The 22,822-nt window shown below is 41.1% G+C and overlaps 1 protein-coding gene across 2 annotated transcripts in view; it reads left to right on the top strand.

Moving 5' to 3' along the window:
- syde2 (synapse defective 1, Rho GTPase, homolog 2 (C. elegans)) overlaps positions 1-22,822 on the top strand; it is a 51,102-nt gene that overhangs the window by 12,096 nt on the left and 16,184 nt on the right. For both annotated transcript variants that reach the window (XM_044360791.1, XM_044360792.1), the window contains exons 4-5: positions 10,600-11,741; positions 18,992-19,118. In XM_044360791.1, coding sequence (XP_044216726.1) covers positions 10,600-11,741; positions 18,992-19,118 — 1,269 coding nt within the window. The remainder of the gene's footprint in view (positions 1-10,599; positions 11,742-18,991; positions 19,119-22,822) is intronic.

Below are 22,822 nucleotides of genomic sequence, written 5' to 3'. Positions count from 1 at the left end.
AAATGGAATAAATGTCCTCTTGTCTTGAAATCTGGCTCATTAAAATGCACTTTTGGTGTGTGCAGACACACACAAAAACACACAAAACCGTGACGTGCAGAGTTAAAGAAACATCACTGTTAATGAATTTTAACGCTCTCTCTTCACTTTGCTTCTTATTTATTCGTTTGCTTGGAAATTGTTGACAACTCTGCTCTACAGCGACGGGCATAATGATGACAGCCAGCACACGGCTCCCTGTCTCTTAATAAGCTCGGGCTGTTTTTTTCTAACTTCCGACTTTTTGTTCTCTCTGATGTGGCAACATGGTAGTTTGAACCAATTGGCACATCTTGAGCTGAGCCTATAATTACAACTTTTGACAACACTTTTCTGTGGCACGCAACAGTCATTTCTTGTTGTAGGAGCACAAAGTGAGGCTGAACAGTTTTGGGTATGCTGAGCGAAATCTAATACTTGAGCTTTAGTGTTCACAGAAACAGTTTTACTGCCAGAATGAAGGCTTGAAATGAGCTCAGAAACCCCCCACCCCCCCCCCTAAAATACTCAAGTTTAAAAGTTGAAACCACAAACCATCGAGACTTGTTCCTATAAATAAAAGAGATATACTTCCGCTGCAGTTTTCCATGTTTCAAAATTATAATCATCACATATAAAGTTACAATTTATCCTGCAGCGTACTTACTTATTTAGAGCGGAGAGTCATAAATTCTTAAGGTGTTGCATTATCTCCTAAAACAAGTCCGCCCTTGACAAGGTCACAGGTTTGATTGGCGGCAGATAAACTGCTTGATCCTCATTGACTGGCTTCAAACTCCTGGCTTCATGCTGCGTCACGTGTGGCTCAGCAAAACTCTCTGTCCTGAGAGACTTTCCTCACAGGATTAGGATTAAACCGGTCCTGAATGCGTCTCAATGTACTAGCCCAGGAAAGGCTCTAATCATGGCACACAGGGCTAATTAAATATAGGCTATTTCTGCCTGCATCATTTGATTGGTTTCAGACCTATTTTTTCAGTCCAGATGAAATTTGCTGGTATCATTAGGGCCTTTCATGCTGGGTAAGCAGATGAGTGGCCATAATTGGAAACTGGAGTGGCTTGTTCAGCAGTTTTAACAGAGAAGAAATCTTGTAGAACAGAAAGGCTTTTTTTTTAATGTTCACTGAGCTCTCTACCTATTTCACTTGTGATTCATTTTCCATCAGATTGCTGCCATTCATTTACAACCCATAATAGGATTCTGTTTAACAGGAACAGTCAACGGCAGTCCTGTGATAGTGTGGGTCGACTGGTGCTCTGACTGGTTTCTGTGAAAACGAGAAGAGGGAGCAGCAATGTTGTTTTTTTTTTTCCCCTCCGCTCCGGAACTGCCTCCCTCTCTGCTGCCTGTTGACTTTGCAATTGATTCCTGTGGGTTTGGCGACGCCATCCCACACTTCACTGCAACAAAAAAGAGCAATGAGCCGGCTACGTGTCATCAAAGAGGAAACAGTCATTACTGGTTGTTTGTGTGTGTGTGTGTGTGTTTTTTGAGGATGCAGTGGGCACTGTGGTTTTCAATCAAAAGAAAGATTAGGAAGGTAAAATATTGCTTCATGCTCTGTCTTTATCTGTGGTTTAAATCATACTCTTCTACCTTCAGAAATTGTGTGCTGTATTGTGGTTGCTGTTAACTGCAGAATGACAGTGCACTCCTCCTCCTCCTCCTCCTCCTCCTCCTTTCCACTCTAAACTAGTTGGGAGGGTTGGGGGATGGTGGGCTGGAGTGAAAAGGCCTGCTCACTCCACCCTGCATTCAGTGCCTCATCCCTCCGCCACAGGGTCAAACAGGGCCTGTTTGGGGACATGGGTAATTACCAAAACAACATTTCTCTGATACTTTTTGTTTATTTTCCTCTAATTTTTCAGATGAACTGGAATTGTTTCAGATCATTTATTAGACTGAAATACCAGACAGCTGTGTGTGTTTTAAAAGAGAAATTAGTACAAGATGATCATAGAGTACCTGCATTGGTTAGAGGGTTGTTGATCAGTGTTCTGGCTTGTGGATAATGACTTTACAAGTGAACACACATATTGTTCTTTACTCCAACAAGAAAATCACAATACATGACGGTATCACAGCATTTTGCAAGGTAATAAATGACCATTTAATGTTATTCTATAAGTCAGTGATTACTGATACAGGAATATGCCAGCGGTTTTCCATGTTGTAGCCCATTTTTTTCTGCAATTAAAATAACTATACAGCTAACCGTTTCGGAAAGTATATCGCTGCTTATAATTGTTTTTCACACCTTCCAGGCAGCCACTGGTTTCCATTCATATGAGGAAGGTGTTAAAATGAATTTGACGCATGAGTTCTGTTATCCATCACAGTAAACATCAAGCCTGCATTTTTTATTTTAATTGATCTTCACACATATTAGACATGGATAGAAAGCAACATCTGCTAAGGGAAAAAAAAATGCAGCCATAATTCTAAAGATTTACAACATCTTGCATTCAAAAATGAGCAAAAACATGTAAAAACATTGGTGTATTATTACTTTAATGCTTCACGATAGTGTCAGAAACCCTGCACCTAACCCTCTAAACACTTGTTTGTTAGTAGTAAGATCATTGTTACTACCGCAGCATGCTGTATTTTCACCGCGTCTACTGAATGTGTGTTTAGGATACCACATCATGGATCGTCTCACCACATCTTTTTTGTAAATGCACCCACGCCTCCTTAAGAACAACGACCTTTGATCAAAGCTTTGACAAAGTCTTAAAACTTCTAAAATTAGAAGTGCAGTCACAGCGTTGCACTCCGCTATGTCCATCCTGTCTTTTTCTATGTCTTCTTGTTTTTATATTACTCATGAATATGAGGCTATACAGACTCCACTTTATTTGAAGGGCTAAAAATTTGAGAGGCCCTTTCGTTGATAGAGCACGAATAAGAGCGTCTGCTGAATTAATGAAGCGCCGCAGATGTAGATGACTCCCTGCGACTATAGTTTGCCTCTGTTCGGCTGGCTGGTTCTTTTTCTCTCACCGGATACACTCCAGACTCCTCGTGTGCTGCCTATTGACTGACTTTTTGTCCATCTGAATGCTCTATTTGTATTGAGAATAATGATTGATGGACTTTGGGGGTGGTGAGCTCGGTGTGTTCCCGATCTCTTGTTCCCTTTTAGCGCCTGTTTGGGGAATCTGACTTGGCCAGCGCTCGGAATGGGATCAGAGCTATTTCTGGGGGGTTGTTTTGGTCAAGCTGACTGCTGCGTTCAAGAATTGGCCCCGGCTGCTAAAGTTACATGAGAGTTCAAGCCTCTGAGTTCAAACCTGGAATCTAATCTAGGCTGACGATTGCATGGTTCGGTCTGGAGGAAGTCAACAACTCAGAGGAGCGACGTTGTGAGAGCAGCACTTTAAAAACCAGAGCAGATTCCATAGCTCGGCGCTAGATGTTAAGTTCGGGTCACATAGTTTTACTCATGGCTTTTTGTCTCTGGTCTGTTCTTCATTTCATCCTCAGAATATCTGTAGAAAAGCGCTCTGGTCTCTGATTTGAAGGATAAAGTATTTTATCTCTATTGATAATCATTACTTAATTGATGGTACAGGCATACGAGGGTCACTGTAATATATGTAGTTTAGTTCTTAGAGGATCTGATCCTGACAATGGATCTCCATGAGTGTTTATAACCTTAAAGTATGTTTAGTTATGGCCACACAATTATTCTCATTATTGATTAATCTGTTGATTCTTTTGATTAATCAATTAATAGTTTAGTGTACAAAATAGTGAAAAAGGCCAAAATTGTTTGTTTTGTCCGATCAACAATTCAAAATCCAAAGATATCCTATTTACAATGAAATGAAGCACATTCGAGAAGTTTGAACCAACAAATATTTAGTGTTAAAAAGTGATTTATCACATAGCTGTTTCAGCAACGGAGCGTAGTGATGCTGGCTTACATTTAGGGCTGCAACTAACAATTATTATCGATCGAATTATCGATCAAGAAATTCATCATTTAGTCTGTAAAATGTCAGAAAATAATGACAAACACCCATCATAATTTACTAAAGTCCAAGATAGTGTCTTCAAATCACTTCTTTTGTCCAACCAACAGTCTCAAACTCAATCTTGAATTTACTTATCATATAAGATAAGGAAAAGCAGGAAACATAGGAAAATGCTTACAAAGGAGAAGCTGAAACTTGTGAATGTTGAGCATTTTTCTTACAAAAATGACAATCAATTGATTATCAAAGTAGTTCCAGATGATTTCCGATTGAACGATTGATCGTTTCTGCAGTCGCTGATCGGCAGCAACTGCTTCATTCATGTTTCAAAATCACTCTGTCATTCACAGCTGCTTGGCTACCAGCTGACTGTTAATATCCTGCCATATTCATGCAGGTGTTGAGCACTATAACCTGACACTTCTTACTATACTCGGCTGATACTCTCATGCCGATGCTGTTTGCTGCCACAGCTCCCACCACCGCCCCAACATCCTCCGCAAGTTTTTTTATATTGTTGATTTAACTAAGATCTAACGGTCATCTGTTTGTTTATTAAGAGAATTGGTTCCAATCTCTCTCAAAGATTCAGAGCATTTTCCACCAAACTGTCAAATCTGACACTTTGTTATAAATTCCTTGACATAATCTGACTGATTTACTGTTATTTTTATCCTATATGTTTATGTTTAGTGTCTTTCTGCCATCAAAAATATATTCATCACTCAATTCTGTGGAATGAAGTAAGTAATTAATGATATTTATTGATATAATGATGACTGATTTATTGCAATAAGTAAGTCATTTATTGTTGACAGAGTGCCAGAGTCAAATCTAGTTATTCATTTAATTTCCATTAGAGGTTTAATACTGAAAAGATTTTTATTTGTTTTCAGATAAAACCAAGTCATTGGTCAACAGTCGTCACATACTGTAGCTGTTAGTGCGGTGTTGTTTGGGTTGGGGCGGTGCACTGAGGCCAGTGTGGCTGCAGGCTGTCTAGAATTAGCAGCCACTCTGTTGGTAGAATTACAGCAGAGCAGGAATTCCTGCAGCAGTAGGCGAGCTAGGCTACATGAGGGCTGCTTTGGCAGGGGGCCATGTTGTGCTAGCGAGAAGGCCTGCATGCTTGGATATATTAGCAGGGGTTTTGTAACCATTGTAATGAAACGGCCGAGCTCCCGCGGGCCCTGAAAGGCCTTCCAGCGCTGAATGATTCAGAGCCAAAAGGAGAGGAAGCAGCGCAGAGCCGAGCCTCGGTCACCCAGTGAAGAAACTACAGGACAAGTATGCCATTCACCGGTTTATTTACACTCCCCTTGTTGGTCAGCACACACTGGTCCTTTCGTTTTTTTTGTTTTTTTTTATTTAACACACACGTTTGGCAGACATGCTTGTAAGGACACACACGCTCAAGTAAAAACAAGTGGTTTTACAGGGGTAATCAGGGACAGCAGATTATTGTTTCCCTCCAAGGCTTATCAGAGTATACTCTGTGTCTGTCTCTCTTTTTCCCTCTCACACACACACACACACAAATAAAAAACACACAATCTTACATTCTCGTAGGCCAGGCAGGCGTCTTAACATTGTTTTACTGGAAGACATTTTACATTATCCGGATATTATTTACGTCTAAACTTGGCGTTGGTTAGAGTGACAGTTTGGCTCACGCTACAAGTTTGCTGTTAAAAATATCAGGCATGTTTGATAATGATTAGGGCGTCCCTCACACACAGATACACACACATACACACACACCCAAACCCCTCCTCCTGCACCTGTCTGGTGCCAGTGTTGTGAAAAGCCCTCGTCATAAATTCCTGGGCTTTGTTGAGAGGTGTTAGAGGCGGGGTGCCCGAGGTGGACTGCAGGGTCAGGGAGGGCATGTGCGTGTGTCTGTCTCTATGCTCGCATATTAACATGCACTCTCTCTTTGTGTTACAGTAATACGGTGAGTGCATGTGCATGTTAAAGTGTTGGGGGGGGGGTGGACACAGTTAGCCAGCTCAGGTGTCACCCAGTGGAATGCAGACCTTTTGCCCTTTGACCCCAGGAACACGGCCCTAGAGGGTAGGGTGTCAAACCATCACCCCTGAACCTCAGCTAGTCAAGCATCACGTTACTCTCCTGACTGCTGCCACAAGGCCAAAGGCTACAGAGGACACTGCTGCGTGTGTGTGTGTGTTTGTGTGTGTGTGTGTGTGTGTGTGTGTGTGAAGCCACGGTCATTAACAATGGAACAGTCATTAACTACGTCAGAGGCAGATCTGCCCTCAGGCTGAGTGGACGTTGCTCCCGTTTATGTTGATTATAAAATAAATAGGACAGCAGGACACTAATGGAAGTTGTTTTCATTCCCACTCTTGAAGGTTGTTTATTGTCACGTAAACAGGCATTAATGTAGGTCATAAGACTTTATTTTTTACTACCACAGTTTCAACAGTTTCAAGACTAACAGTGTTGCCTTATTTGTGTCTCACATCATTCACTGATGAAACAGTTTTCTTCACTGCGTTCTTATAGCCACTACATGTAGTTTCATTATAATCAGTATCACAATATTAAGAATAGTTTTCTGATTTTTATATATATATATAGGCCGGACTATCACCTTTAGGACTTGGCATTGAACAACAATACTGTCTGAGCAAAATGTGTTGTTGGTATGGAGTGCTTGGTTAGACTCTTATGCGTGTTTACTTATTCTTTGCCTCTTAATTTGTGTGAACCCCAAAAAACATCCCAAACTCCTTTTATCAATTTATGATTATAATTTGATCTGAGTCATTCATTGGACAATATTAATGTAAAACAATGGCTATAGGATCATATAAACTTGATACCATTCTGCTTAAAGTTGAAAAATGATAATACTGCTGACGTAGAGGTTTCACAATAATAAATAATTACCAGATAAAACCTCTGTGGTTACTTACAGCTCCTTTAAATGTGTTACAACCATACAACAAAATGAACAGCAGTTTCAATCCATTGCAGTTCTGTAGATAATTACATCCCATGTAATTTAATACTTTGTACAATATGTATGAAAACTAAAATTAATCCTCCAAACTGAGTCAAACTGTGTTTTCATGTAGTAGGAATTTCACTCCTTTAAAACCTTGTGTCAGACCTGACCAGGGCTCTCTGTGTGCACGGCCCCTCCCCAGATGTTGTTTGGTGAATTTGCACCTCCAGCGCCCTCCACCCATTTTCTCCCTTCTCAGTGCGCCTCTGTGTCTATTATTGGCAGGAAGCTGTGACAGGGAAGGCTACTCAGCCAGGGGGAAAAGGAGGCTAAACATGGTTTGATGAGGAATGTGAGAGAACAGCCGTGTTCATTTGTACATTCACCAGCCGGCTTGCCAGCCTTCCAGTCGAACATCCAGACCTCTCAGTGCCTGGACAAGGGGCGCCTTTGTCCCCCATCTGTTGGCTACACCCTGCCCTGCTCCTGCCCCCCATCTTCCCTTCTCTCCATCCTGTTGCACCTCCTCTGCCTCCCTCTTTTCACTCGCGGGCCCTCACCCCAGAATAGCACAGCAGGTCCCCTCTGAAAATAGAGCTGGTGATGTTGGCAGGGTCAAACTCTCTCCCTCTCTTCTTTCCACTTTGTCTCTGTATCTCTCTCTCTCTCTCTCTCTCTCTCTCTCTCTCTCTCTCTCTCCCTGAATTTTTCTCTCTCACTTACAGAATCACTCTTGTGTTTCTGAAGTATGCTTGGAGAAAGAAAGTCTGCCAATAAAAACAACAAATGCATATTTATTTCAAAGGACAAATCCAAAATCAACATTGAACATCTACATAGATCACTAGCCTCTAGACTTAGTGTCCTAGTGTCTAGTGTTTTTAAAGGGGACATGTCATGTTTTTTGTGACTTTCTGTTATTTTGAGTGTTATGATTTTGGATGTCTGTGTCAAATATGAACATAAAAATGTTCCCTGAAAGTCAAAAGCCAGGGCTTCAGCCTGTTCTGAATGCTTCATTTACAAAGTTACCTCTAATTCCTTGTCATGATGACATCAGATTGTTTGCACATGCCTACAAATGGCCGTCCGTTTGGTAACCCATGTTGTAAAGGTTGTTCCATTGGTAGTTCATGTTGTCCACTTGCATATTTCTGATCAGATTTGGGCTCAAACATGTACAAATGTATTTGAGACGTTTCCCTTTTGAGTAAAGAACGAGATAAAGAAGTGAAATCCTACTACTGTTGTTTGTTTACATCATGGATGTATTATAAGTGCTGGATACCGGACAAAAATGGTGCCCCTTCAGTCCGATAAACATCGCTCAACTAGCATATACGCTAAAAAAAGTGTCTAGCTTCCGGGTTGTTCGGCCCACTGAATATGCACAGCACTGGCTTCGCCCATGAGTTCCCACTCGGCCCACATTGTGATTACGATTACATTGTGATGACATCATGGATTTTTAAATCACTTCTCTCGGCTTGAGGAAAGTTTTACAAATATAAAACCTCCATGGATCAAAAATTCATGAAACTGTTTACAGTTTGAAGTGTCCTGTCAACAGTTTCACAGACGTCTCTTTTACAATTGTGGTTGAAAATGTTTTTTGGGCCACAGGGGGATTTTTCGCTGCAATACCAGGAGTGACCACTGGGAAAAATTGACTGCAAGGCTGAGTAGCAGAGCTCTATCCAGCACTTATAATACATCTATTGTTTACATCTGCCGAGGGGCAGCTTCAGGGAGCTAGCTAATCAGAACAGAGAGGGAGGTGGGGTCTTAAAGAGACAGGGGCTAAAACATCCTGTTTCAGACAGAGGCTGAACTGAGGGGCTGCATAAAGGACCAGTATAAGAGAAATGAGGAGTTTTTTTAAACTGTAAATCATGCAAAGAAATTCCAGTATAGCCCCAGAATATAAATATGGACCTGGAAATGTGCTTGATACGTCTCCTTTAATGTCTAGTTATTGCCTGTCCCAAGGTCTTAAGCCTACAGAAGGTAAATTCTTCCTACCAAGTCATGTGGTCCTGCTTTAATCTCCTATGAACCCATGCAGTGAAGGGGGTTCCCTCTAAAGTGTAAAAAAAAGGCAGGTTAGCCATGGAGGAAATCTTATTAAAAGAGTGCTGAATGTGGAAAATTGCTGTTTTTCTGGTCAAGCTCAAGCTTACCGTTGGGCAAATAGCGGGATGCCCATAATTTGACAAATTCCACTTTAATCACTCAAACCGGTGCTGGCTCTGTGCCAACTCTCTCTCTTTCCTTGTCAGATAGATTTTTTGATCTCGGGGATTGACTGAACAGGTAGTATCTAGGTCAGTAATGGAGCTCTTAAAGATTGTGTGAAGCTGGGTCGACTTGAAAAACAGAATGCGTTCAAATCCTGGATGCAGATAATATGTACAGAACGTGCAAAATTGTGTTATGTCTGTTCAAAAATTCTATCTGTGTGTATCATAGGCGCTTTGGTACATTGTTATCTGTTGTCATTATGTTACCGTCAGTACATATTCATGTATGGAGGTTGCATGTACTGTGCACAAAAGAAAGTATCTAGAGAACTGATTATGTAGCTTCACAGTATGTACAGTGTAAGGAAATGTTGACTGACCTTTAAATAATATAAGCCCAGCCATAAAAAAAAGCTCTTGATGGTTGAGTGACCAGTTGACAACGACACGGATAAAACTCTCTTATAATGAAAGCTTCAGTTTAGTCCTGTAGACTAAACAATGGCTGTCACTCCTGCACAGAAATCTAGACCCTAAAATTTCCTGTTGTAGACGTCTAGTTAGGCAAGAACTGCCTACAAGGTCCACTCCAAATGGATATTTTTCAACTTGAATAATGACTGAGTAACTCTAGCTCAGCCCTGAAGCAGTTGGTGTCTCTAGACAAACATTTGCCTGCTTATAGGCCGCTGTTTTTCCTAGTGCCGCTGCTAATAATGTTCCAGTTCGATTTCCCTGGAGTTTGATTGAATGAAGCCCTCTTGAAGCAAAGAGGCCTAATGGAAACTCTTCTCCTTTAACTCTTAACTCTTTTAAAATCAACCCTGTTTCAGCAACCTCTTTCTTTTAAACGGTTAATTATCTAAATCACTGTCTAGGTTTACATATGTAGACAGTAACTGTATTATATAGTGTTGGAGTGTTTATATGAAGTCCCTGCTGAATGTATATCTATCACTAGATTACTGGGTTGCATGAAAACCTAATCACTTGATGATGTGCCATGGAGGTGTAGTGCTTTTTTGAGAAACTGTAAATTATGGCTAATGCATACTTTGCCACTAGGTTTTTGTCTTCTCTTTCCTTTCCTGTCTGTCTTTACTGGACATCTGAAAAGTTAATCATAATAACAGGTGCAAGGTGGATTGTTTTATTCAAACCAGTGATTACAGTAAACTCAACAACGTGGGACTGGTGGTACCCATTTGTTTCTCAGAGTAATCCGAAAATTGCTTTTTAAACATCTTCACTACCAAAGATGTTGGCAGGAAAAATGTTGAAAGTGTGAATGAAAGAAAAGTCTAAATTAAAAATGTTACAGGCTCCTTTTTAATCAGTTTTTCTCGCCCTGTTATTTCCTTCGTAGATGGTCTTGACCTGCCCAACACCGTCGGCTTCTCCCCTCCCTCGAGCCCGAACCCTGCCAAGAAGAGCAGCTCCATCAACTGGTCCTTTCCAGACAAGATCAAGTCCCCGCGCACCGTCAGGAAGATCTCCATGAAGATGAAGAAGCTCCCGGAACTTAGCCGTAAACTCAGCGTCAAGGGGCCAAGTAGCAGTAACAGCAATAATGGCAACGGTAGCAGCCATTTAGAGCCCAGAGCTCACTCCTTCCGAAGCAACGGCAGCGGTTCGGAGGCTAACCCCCACTCTGCGGGCCCTCAGAGACTAGCTGCATCTGGGGGCGGGCAGGCAAGGCGTAATGTGATCTCACGCTACCACCTGGACAGCAGCGTGTCCACACAGCACAGCTTCAGTAAGAAGAAAAGTGATGGCAGCTCAAAGTCCGCCAGTAAAGGTGGCTATCTTAGTGATGGGGACTCACCGGAGCTGGTGGCCAAATCTGGGAAGCACAGCTCTGCAGATGGGAAGGGAGGGAAAGGTAAGGAGACAGAAGGAGGAGGCGGAAGCTCCAAACTCAGCGGCACAGAGTTGGACATTGATGCTTTCCGCCATTACAGCTTCACAGAGCAGCCCAAGTGCAGCCAGTACATCTCCGGACTGATGAGCCTGCACTTCTACGGCGCTGAGGACCTCAAACCGCCACGCATTGACTCTCGTGACGTCTACTGTGCCATCCAAGTGGACTCAGTGAATAAAGCACGAACCGCTCTCCTCACATGTCGAACTACTTTCCTAGATATGGATCACACCTTCAACATCGAGCTGGAGAACGCCCAGCACCTGAAGCTGGTGGTGTTCAGCTGGGAGCCCACGCCGAGACGCAACCGCGTCTGCTGCCACGGCACGGTGGTCCTGCCCGCGCTCTTCCGGGTGACACGTTCGCACCAGCTGGCGGTGAAGCTGGAGCCGCGGGGACTGATCTACGTCAAGCTGAGCCTGATGGAGCAGTGGCAGAACTCACTGGACGGTGGGCCAGATGGAGACAGGGAGCCCCAGGTGTTTGGCGTGGAAGCGTGGCGGGTGGTGGAGCGAGAGGACACTGGACTCATGGTGCCGCTGCTTATAAGCAAGTGCATCAATGAGATCGAGAAGAGAGGCTGCCAGGTGAGTCTGTCTGAGGTTTGAATAACTTCTATGGTTTTATTTATCATCATAGTACTGCAACTGTTATTTCTCTTATCAATTAGTCTTTCTGTTCTATTTTTTGGTTAATGATATAAAACAGAAAAGCAGCAATCCCCACATTAGTGAAGCTGCAACTAGAAAATATTTGGGAATATTTTTGCTTCATAAATGACTTGAATAGTTAATATATTATGAAATTTTTTGATAATTAATTTTCTCTCAATGATTTCAGCACTAGTTATTACATGAGGCCTAAAGCAAAATATTATATCTGCAGATTCCTTTCTCATTTTTGAGTGACATCTTCAAATGTCTTGTTCCAAAACTGAAAGATTTACATGATGGAAAACAGAGAAAAGGAGAAAATCATCACATTTTCAAAAGCTAGAACCAAAGAATGTTTGGCATTTTTGCTTGAAAAATGATTAATTGTCATATACGTTTGAGGACACAGTGCATGTGCATTCTGTACATTGAAAACATTCAGGGATTCATTCGAAAAGGGGGGGGGTTGGTAGGATACAATTATATAATGCATTTTTGTATGGGAGTGAAAGAACAGTGAGAGAAATAATCTCACAACCAGAGCAGACTTTTGGCTCTGTACGCTGTGAGAGGCGCCCCTGCAGCCCTGCAGCCTGTAATAACACTGGATGACTGTCATGAGCAGAAGAGATAGAAGAGCTGTACTGCACTTCATGATGTCACTGCCCTCCTGGGGCGACTTGTTCTTTTATTCAGACAGGAGACTTAAGAGTTAAGAGACTTGTGTTGTGTTGTGACGATGGGGGAGCGGAGTGTTCCCCTGGATCATGTGATCATCTCCTGTTTTTTTTTTTTTTTTCCCCCTCATCCACATTTCATGTGCTCTTTGAAGCCTAGCAGCACAGTCCAGAGAGAGGAGAGAGGCGACGGCGTTTTCTTCTAATTAGAAGTGAGACAGAGGCAGTAAAAGTGTCTGGACACTGCTCCTGACTGATCACTCTAGGGGGGAATGCCAGCGGCAGCGGGTGCCTGGGGCCAATAGGCAAACATTAGGCCTCTGCTAGGAGCCTGTCCGTCAAATCAGACCCCGCCTTCAGCCACTTGTGCAGTATGGTGAACATCTAACGGGAGTAGTAATAGTAACTTGTTTGATTTCAAAGGTAGCAGATGATTTTATTATCTGATGTGAGATTGAATGCGTAGGATTACATTTTTATCTTATTAGTAGATAATGAGCCTGTGTATCATAAGTGGTGGTGCGTTTAGGTTAGAGTACCGATGAGTTTATCTGTTGGTTATTTATTTGATTAATCACTCCAACATTTTATAGACCAAACTATCAAAATGTTTGGCTTATAAATTGTCAGAAAATAAAAATTGTCCATCACAGTTTTTCAGAAGAAAGAAAAGATCTTGGAATTGTTTGTTTTGTTCAATTAACAGTTTGATCATTTTTTTTTATTGTTGATCAATATATTGATTAGTTTTTCTATTGCTCGATCCATAAGTTGTGAAAAAAAAAAAAATCTCCATAGCAACTTCTCTGAACACAATGTGATGTTTTAACCAACAAAAGCCAAAAATACTCAAATTACAGTTGATATAAAAATTAGAAAAACTGAATGTTTTAACATTTGAGAAGCTGGATTAAGCACATTTTTTGGCATTGTTGCTGTTAAAAGATTTATTGATTATCAAATTTTTTGTTAATTTTCTTTCAAGTACTCAGTTTGAGTAACTACAACTTTCAGGTGTCCTGCAGAAGTCATTAGTCTGGTCTGCTCACATTTCTCCTCAAGGATTATTTAAGTTTCGCTTAAATTACCTCCTATCTCCATCTACAAGACCTTTAAAATTCCAACTGAAAAGAAGGACAGACAGCAGTTGACCAAATGAAATTGTATTGTTGTAACTAAGGTTAAATCATATTAGTGCACCGTACTCATATGTTTTCTATAAAATACACTTCCCAGATGTTAGACTGTCACTCTATAGAAGACGTCTATGCTGCACTGTAGCTCTCTCACCCAATAGCTTTCTGTCCGTGAGCTCAAATTTCTTCTGTTTATGTAATTCGCTCTGCTTTGTCTTGGTTGTGTTTTGATTCCTATCTGTTTCTGTCTCTCTGTCTCTGTTTTTTCCACTGAGTCTGACACTGTTTGTCTCCTTGTCCCTCACGGTGTTTCTTCTAATCACACTCTCTCTCCCCCCCCTTGTTTTGCTGCCTTCTTTCATTACAGAGATGTAGAGTAGACTGAGATCAAGTGTACGGGTACCCCCCGGGTTGCAGGTAGACAGGGGTTAGCACGAGGTTGACACCAGATCCCGGAGGAATATGCAGGTTGTGTCACTAAAACACGCACGGCCAGACGTGTAGCAGTGTGCCTTTACAAATGATTATGTGGATCTTTGATGGAGGCTCTTTGAATTGCGTGTCCTTAGGGCTCCTCTAAGCTTTTAAGATGTTGGATGATTGCGGGTGTTTCGAAAAGACTGCAGATCTGTGTCAGAGACTGGAGTTATGTATGTGAGCACCCATTAAAGAGACATTTTATTTATTTATTTTTTAAAAAGGAGCAATGCAGATGTTGTAACATGGTATGAGTGGCTATGCAGAGGCACCATTTAAGACAGAACAGACTTCTTTGCGTTGCATCGGTAAAGGTTTTCAGATGCGTAATGGCTTTATTTAAAAAAGTTTCTTTATTCTATTATTGTTATGTTTTAAAAAAAAAAAAGTCCTTCTCCCCTTACCCCCAAACCCAACACAACCTAACACATTTTTTCAAGAAGGAAGTAACCTGAAATTTCATGTAGCCAATCTGAGATTGTATTCAAATTTCCAGTTAATCGTTATACATCTTCTTGCAGCTAAAAGCACAAGATTGATGTATTTCTTTTTAAACTTATCCTAAGAGTTTGACCTGCTCGTGCTGAGTAGACAAACAATGGAATATCAACATGTAGACACAAAGAAATCATGTTAATTACAGAACTCCTAAAGGGTTGTAACAAGCTTCATTCAAACAGGACAGGACTGTTAAACATAGGGATGTAATACTTTTACGATATTTGTCATCCGATGGCACTGTGGAAAACAGCTGTGAGTTGGAAAACGTGAAGTGTGTATCAAGCAAGAGGAGTAGTCAGTCCTCTGCCACAGTACATCAGTGATGGATTTAAAAACTTATTTTGCAGTTAATTAGTGGTAATTATGAGCACAGGGAAGGTCCCTGCTTCTCACTAATGGACGTCCTCATAGTTTTTTCTCATTAGTTTCAGTATTTATTTGATGTAATATAATATTCTGATGCCTATTTTATAGTACAGTCCAACAGCGAGCATACTTTATATCATTTATCATAAAATTACAAGACGTTAGGTCGTGACTCATTTCAATCGCTCTTGGCTCACATGCTGCACAGTATGTAAAGACCTCTGCTGGATATTCAGACTGGAAGCAGTTGGCATGAGTGAAAGCTGAAACGTCAGGAAGACTGATGGTCTGATGACTACTGCGGTTTTCTGAGTTTTTTTTTTTTTTCCTCTGTTCAGCAATGTGAGGGGGAGGGAAATCGATGAAAACACCATTTTTATATACTGATCTGACATGAGCAAAATCTCTTGGAGCAGAGGATTTATCATCATTTTTCAACCAAGAAAGTTTCTCACTTAAGAGGATTTTCTATTTTTTTTTTTGTTTTTTTTGTCTTATATGATAATCAACTGAATAAGACATTTTATCCATTTATCTTTTAATTAATCGCAGCCCACCTTTCCCTCTTGGTAACAGTTATTGTGTTCCTGTAGTCGTGCACTTACACGTGCATGATATGTGTATGTGTGGGGTGAATCTTTGAATCATGCCAGGAACTCATTCTGTCATTGTATCATGAAGGTGACAACAGATTATTTACGAGTTAGCCTCCACGCCAACTACTAGAAAGGTGCGTCATGTTCAGAGGAAGTAAACAAGCCGGTGGAATGATTTTGGCCGTGTGCACTCAAGAGCATTAGTGCGGTCAAGTCAAGTGCACGATTCTTTCTTTTCCTTTTTTGCTCCTTTGATGTTTCTATAAAGTCATTAAGCTGATCTCAGACAAAAAAAAAAGGAGAAAAAAACTCCATTATTTGTCTTACAGTCACTGCAGCATCCACATTCCTGTAGAGGGAACTCACTTTGTTTTGCGGTCATTGTGTTTGACTTATTCTGCATATAGACCTTGGCTGGTGCTGCCTGTTGTGTTGCCCGGCAGCCACAGTGCATAAGTGCAAGCCCTCTTTTGCTAACAGCTGTTCCCCGCCTGCGCTCGGCTCTCCCCCAAAGAGAGACTCTTTTTTTTTTTTTCTGAATGGACTTGTTGTTCATTGTGCCCAGTGACTTCTGTTTACTCTCACACAAAGCCAAATCCCTGCCTAATCTGTCCTCCTCTCTCCCTCTCGTGTGAGGTTTAGAAAACACTGCTCAACTCGACGTGGAGAGCTCACAAATAGTTGGTCTGGTGGGATGGGGAGACATTATAGTGTTCCTACGCTGGAGCCCGGAAAGGCCAGCGGTGTGTACGTGTGTGTGTGTGTGTGTGTGTATGTGTGTGTGTTTGTGTAGAACCAGACCCAACCCGCCATTCACAGCCCACTGACTTAACACGTTGCCAGGGCAACCACACCAGTTGGTCTGCTATGCCACATACCAGACAGACACATGTAGGAGAAATTATGGTATGTCTGTAGCCGGGCCCTAATCTCGACATAACAAGGAGACCATTGGTGCCGAGTTTCAACTATCAAATGTCAACGTCTCGAGGAAATAGTGAAGCGTTCCTTTAGGTCACACTCCAGGGGCTTAGGTAAAGTAACATAAATGGTTTATTGCTCAGTGCCTCCATTTTTAATGCTGCGCTGTCAGTTGGGTTTTTAGAGGAGCACAGTGTTTATCCATTCAGTCATAAGAATGTGACACTTTTATCACACCTCAGAATATAGTATCGGAGCACATTTTCCTTTGTTCATTTTGAAAGAGTCAAATGAATTAAACCACACTGACGGATGTTTTGAAATGTTTTTCATAAAGAAGTTTAATACAAAGCAGTGTTTTAAAGTGAGACTGTACATATTTTGGAAGAAGATATGACAGAATCTTTCTCTTACAATTAAATAGTATAATTCACAAGCAATAAAATGTACCGTTGCTCATTTCAATCTATTCAGGAATGTTACCGACACGAGCCTTATTGACCAGTAACTTATGGTGGCTAATGTTAGCTAACGCAAGCAAACTTAAAGTGCAGTGTGTAGAATTTAGTGGCATCTAGTGGAACGGACTTGACAGAAATGGAATATAGTATTCATAAGTATGTTTTAATTAGTATATAATTACCTGAAAATAAGAATTGCTGTGTTTTCGTTACCTTAGAATGAGCATTTTATATCTACACAGGAAGCGGAAAAGGACCCACGTTTTTTGAGTTTCCCCTTGGAAGGGGAGGGGGAGGGGTATTCAGTTGGTTGCAATCTGCAACCTCACCACTAGATGTCACTAAACCCTACGCACTTGTGCTTTAATATAGATGTTGCTGTGCTAGCTGACATTTTTGAGTCAGTTTGCTAACTTCACGACTCTTTTGATGACTTGTTCTACTGTTATAATGTGTTTTAGCATTTGCAGTCATCACTTGTGGCCACATTGTTCCACAATCTTTTAAGTGTAAAAACAAAACAATTTCCCTCTTACAAATTGCTCTATTCAACACACTAAGGTTTTCCACTGCAACCTTAGATGGTCTAGTGTGACAATTAGCTTCTGGTTGCTAAATTTAGCTAATGTTAATAACATTTACATAGACATGTTGTTCATTCTGGTGACTTTGTGACATCTCTTTAGTTGTGCCATTGTTACACTATGTTTTAGCACTTACATTAATATTTCAGTGTCTTTATTGCACATCAGGCTAATTTGTGTAATATAATTACTGCTGTTCAGCAAGAGTTACATACCGTTGCTGTAAATGTTTAAAACAAACATGTTATTGTAGTCTGTCCTCAGTCTGTTGACAAGAGGCAGCTGGTGGTCAGGTCTAGCTCAAGAGTTTTACAATCTGTACAACATGAGACACCCTCTGTCCTTAAACCCTCGATTCAGGATAGCAAACATCAGATAGAGCAACATAAACGAGATCCTCTTTCACATGCAATAGGTGCCACCTTACCGTATGTACAGAGTGGACAGAAACCTGGTTCCACACATTTCTTCAGCGATTTAAACAGGAATGGTGTTGTGCTCATTGACAGCTGTTTCTTTGGTTGGAAAAACAACCAAGGTGAGCTGTACATGTTGCTATTATTCCACTTCAGTTTCTTTGATTGGGGTGAAAAATGTCAACTGTTCTTTACAACTGCAACTTTAGTTGCCGTGTTGCCTAAAAATGACTTTGGCAGGATGGATACACTTACTGGTTACAGTGAAATACCCCCTCCTAGCAAGCAGAAAGTGGCAAGTGTGAACACGGTGTCAGATTGAATAATAAAGTGAAAACAAATTGACAGTTGAGTCTTACTGTCAAGCTAGATAGAAGTAGCATTACAAAATGGAAAGACTTTTTCTCTCTAGTAAAAGTAATGTGTTATTTCAGACATCTGTGTAATCTACTGTAGCTTAGAATCTACCTTATTTGTACATCGCTTTGGAAATGAATATAAATATAAGTAAATTTAATTTCAAGTATAATTAAGTACATAAAGTGTAATATTGAGGAAATATATATATATATATATATATATATATATATATAAATCAAACAAGCTCCTGATAGAAGAACTGTCCTGGGATTTTCATGAGAAATGTTTCGAACTGTTTATTTTTGCCGGTGTACGTTTGATCCTTCCATCAAAGCAGCCGCCTAGTGTTGCCTCACATTTTGCCCTTTGTGCCCAATAAAAAAAGTGAATTCTGATGGCGCTTTTTGAAATATATAAAATTGATCACCACACTTCTCACAACACCTCTCTGTTTTATGTTAACAGTTCAAATAATCTGCTGCTCCTTAGAGATAGATCATAGAACAGACATGAGTTTTGAAAGACAGGCTTTCTGTGAAAGTACTTTTGGCTTCTGTCCAGCACATTGTTTGAGTACAGACGTAGGACTTGATCGATCGGGTTGTAAAAATGTCTGCCTCTCTGTCAACTGTTTGACTGTTAAGGCATGCGTGTTTATTTGACCTACTTTTGTGTGTGTGTGTTTTCAGGTGGTGGGTCTTTACCGTCTGTGTGGCTCCGCAGCCGTAAAGAAGGAGCTACGTGAGGCATTTGAGAGAGACAGCCACAGTGTGGAGCTGTGTGAAAACACGTATCCTGACATCAACGTCATCACAGGTAAACCGATCGCTGGTAACTCGGAAAACATGAGACGCCAACAAAGCTCAGGATCACCACACACACTCAGTATAATTAGGAATAGGTCGTTTAACTTGATGGCTGGCGTCCCTCTGGTTTCAGTACCCTCTTACCCCTACTTCATTCAGGATATTACATAATATACTGAGTATACAAAACATTAGCTCTCCTTGAAACAGACCCAACAGGTGATCACAGGTGAAAGCTATGAGTCTTGATTGATTTGACCTGTTCAATTCACTTGTTCTGTTACAAGCAAGAGGAGGAAGAAGCAATAGTTTAAAGAAGATTTGTAGGTTTTTAAGACCATTTACACATTTTGGAAGCAACTTTATGAGTGAGGTGTCAATAATATTTATTATATTGAATAATGCCAACAGTTTTAAGCCTTAATATCTCCCAGAACACCATTATGTACTGTATTTTAGACTTTTTGCTTTTATATTACTACTAATAAACCTTATTTATAGAGCACATTTCTTAGGTAATGTTACAAATTACCTTACACACACTAACAACAGAAAATAGCATAAATAATAAAAAAAATAGGCAGACTTTGATAAAAGGCAGTTCAAAATAATGACAGGATAAAAATGAGTCCAATAAGGAGAGTAGGATCAACTAAAAAGACTAAAACGCTTTGATGAATAACTCGATAAGTGACACTAGCTAAACAACTCGCACAGAAGAAGAGTGACTCAGTAAGAGGAGTATGGCTATGTGTCAAAATCTACATTAATAACAGAACGAACAGGGCATTACTCAGATGGAAGTCTGTTTTTAGTATTGATCCAGTGAATGAATGAAACGCTCCCTTGCCCCAGTAAACGTGTCTGAACTGGTGTCCGCTCCTGATAGGTCAGCACATGTGTAATTCTAAGAGACTGTGTGTGCGTGAGTCTGCTGTTTGTAGTAAAAGCATTCCAGCAGTCAACATACCGGCGGTGCCTGAGGGAAGGGCCCACACACACACACACACACACACACACACACACACACACACACCAATCAGACCATGCTGTACATTCAGGTCATTCTTTCTCCTTCAGGTTCACAGTTGAGACATGCTCTCTAATGTCCCTTTTCTCTAGTCAAGCCCATGGATGTATAAAGAGAACTGGATACAGCATCAGAGGCGGGGCCCCTTTCATTCCTATGAAAGCTGCTCAGTGGCGCATGAAGCCAAAAAAGCTACTTCCTGAAAACATAATGCGCATGCTCTATGGGCCCAATGTGCCCACGGAGCATGCTCACTAGAGACTTCCACCGGCCGAGACTGCTAACTTCCCATTTAGCCCTCTGGCTAGCTTAAACGGGGATAAAACGATAGACTTTTGAAATGTTATTGAACCAAATGGATCAAATTCTGATAGTGAAATGAGTCATTTTGCAGGGGTTGTGATGCTCAAAAAAATGTATCCGCTGATTAACAGACATCTCCTTCACAGTGTAAGTCTACGGGGAAAAGTCTTTTGGGCTCAGTAGCATCACGTGATGTTGTAATTACATGGTTTGGCCACTGTGTCAAATTAGCTTCAAAGCCGGGTGCTGTTCCTGGGGACTTGCTCAAGCCGGACTTCTTCTTTTCTCAAATATAAAACCTGATTATGATGGTAGTGTAAGTGTGGAAAGTTGATTGATTGTCCCAAAAGCAGTTTCGCTAATCTCAATTTAAACGCCACTCGGGAGTTGCAGCTACTTTCTGCTCTGTGGCTGTGAAATTAAAAATGGAAACAATGAGTTACAGCACATCTCACACAGCTTACAAAAACAGCTGTGTCACTGGATTGAGTAATGAATCCTGCAGTGCGACAGATGGGAGGAGGGGGGGGGGGGGGGGGGGGGGACAAAGTTGTAGAAAGTGACTTGGTCATGATTTTTTTTTTTTTTTCTCCCACAAAAAGAGGAAGACCATGGAAACCCCTGGGCATTGTAGGAGCTGCTGTTGGTTTTGGGAGGAGGCCCCGTATAGGCGTCGTCCTATCATGCCTGCTTTGATCCACATGCATTTGCATGGCAGGGCAAAGAACACAGTTAACAGTTGAGCGGGTTAGAAAAAAAGGGCCAGCACCAGCGTGGATTGTTGGTTTTTGCTTGCTGCCTAAATTTGCTCTGCCAAGCGAGTTGCTGTTGCAGATGGACCGGAGTGAGTGGTAGAGGACAGAGAGATGGGGGAAGGGAGGCATACGAAGGGGTTTATGGTGTGCGCTGCAAAAATGTCCATGTGGGATATAATCATGGGTTTAGTCTTAAAAACAGTCTTTCTTGAAACATTCGGTAAAAGCCTGCTGGTTGATTGACCTAATTTTACTTTTTTCTGACAATGTTTTTAAAAGTAATCCTCTCATGTTTCAAGAAAGGCCTTCTAATTAGATTTATAATTAGATGAATATTGGATTAAAATGGAGCCTCTGCAGCGCGGAGTCAGACTAGAAGCTAATAAGCGAAACAGCAAACGGATGAGCGAAGAGAGCCGGCGCGTCACACGGCTAATTTAAAAGCGGAGGTAGTGAAAGGGATTATCCGGGGGTCAGAGTTCAATCCGAAGCTTGCAAAACATGCTCAGTGCGTGGGCCTCCATTGTTTCAAACCGCAGTCCTTTTGTTTCAAATCACAATTCACTCAAAGAAGCTAAAAAGTGTCATCAACACGAGCGGCATGCTGTGAGAAATCAAGACAAACGACGTTATCTTCAGCGGTTACTCTTTCTGCTCTGTTGTTAAGTTGTTTGACACTCTGGAAGGTGGTCATAGAAAGAGTCTGATGTGAGGGTGCAACAGAGGGTTTCATAGCTTCATCAACTCCTGTCAATCATGTAATGACCCCAGGGTTGTGGGTCAATTCATTTCTCACTATTGAAAGTGCTGCTTATTATTCTCAGTTACTTCAATTTTCGCTGAATAAACCAAATATTGGAAACATTGATTTGATTCTGTGATAAAACAACGTAACGCACAACACGCCTGTCTAAATATTTTACAAAAAGAAACAAAAAAAAAAGATCAGAAATCTAAAATTGAAGGATTTTGAAGCTTTGAAGACAGTTTAGATGTGGATGTCGACTCTGCGGCTGCAACTCAGTATGAGGAGAACGTCTCTAATATTCAGTTAAGATCAAATGCAAGAATATAAAAATGGAAATAACTGCTAATATTAAGATTTCAAAACACACTTGCTGGTGACTTTGAATTGAAGATTAACTGAATACCGCTTGTGTTTAATGATGTACGTCCATAGATTTGACGTTTCTAGTACCTGCTGAGGAAGACTTCCTCAAGTAGTTTGACATGTTAATGAAAGACAGTCAGTGAAGTCTTATAAAACTTGTTCGGCCGCAGCAGAGCCAAGTGGCGCTCAGTATTTCCAGAGTTTTATTTAGAGCAGAAGCTTCCAGATCATCAGGTTGAATAAACTTATGCACAATCACAGTTGAAAAGTTTGGTTTTAGAAGACGGTTTAGTGACGTTAACTAATGATTAAGCCCTCAGCTCAACTTGTTTGGCCTTCTAAAGTGATCCCGTGATGGGAAACCGCTTCACGTATCCGTCCTCTGTCCTCTTGAAGATGAAACCAGTGTGTACCAGGCCCTGCCAGTTAAAAGCTCAGCGCAGTTATTGATCCTAGTTTGTGATCTTTAATTCGACTCGCCCGACTCATCTTTTCCATAGCCTACTTCCCTACTT

This window comes from Thunnus albacares, chromosome 9, assembly GCF_914725855.1.
Source record: "Thunnus albacares chromosome 9, fThuAlb1.1, whole genome shotgun sequence".
NCBI lineage: Eukaryota > Metazoa > Chordata > Actinopteri > Scombriformes > Scombridae > Thunnus > Thunnus albacares.
This window is presented reverse-complemented; position numbering and strand designations above follow the sequence as displayed.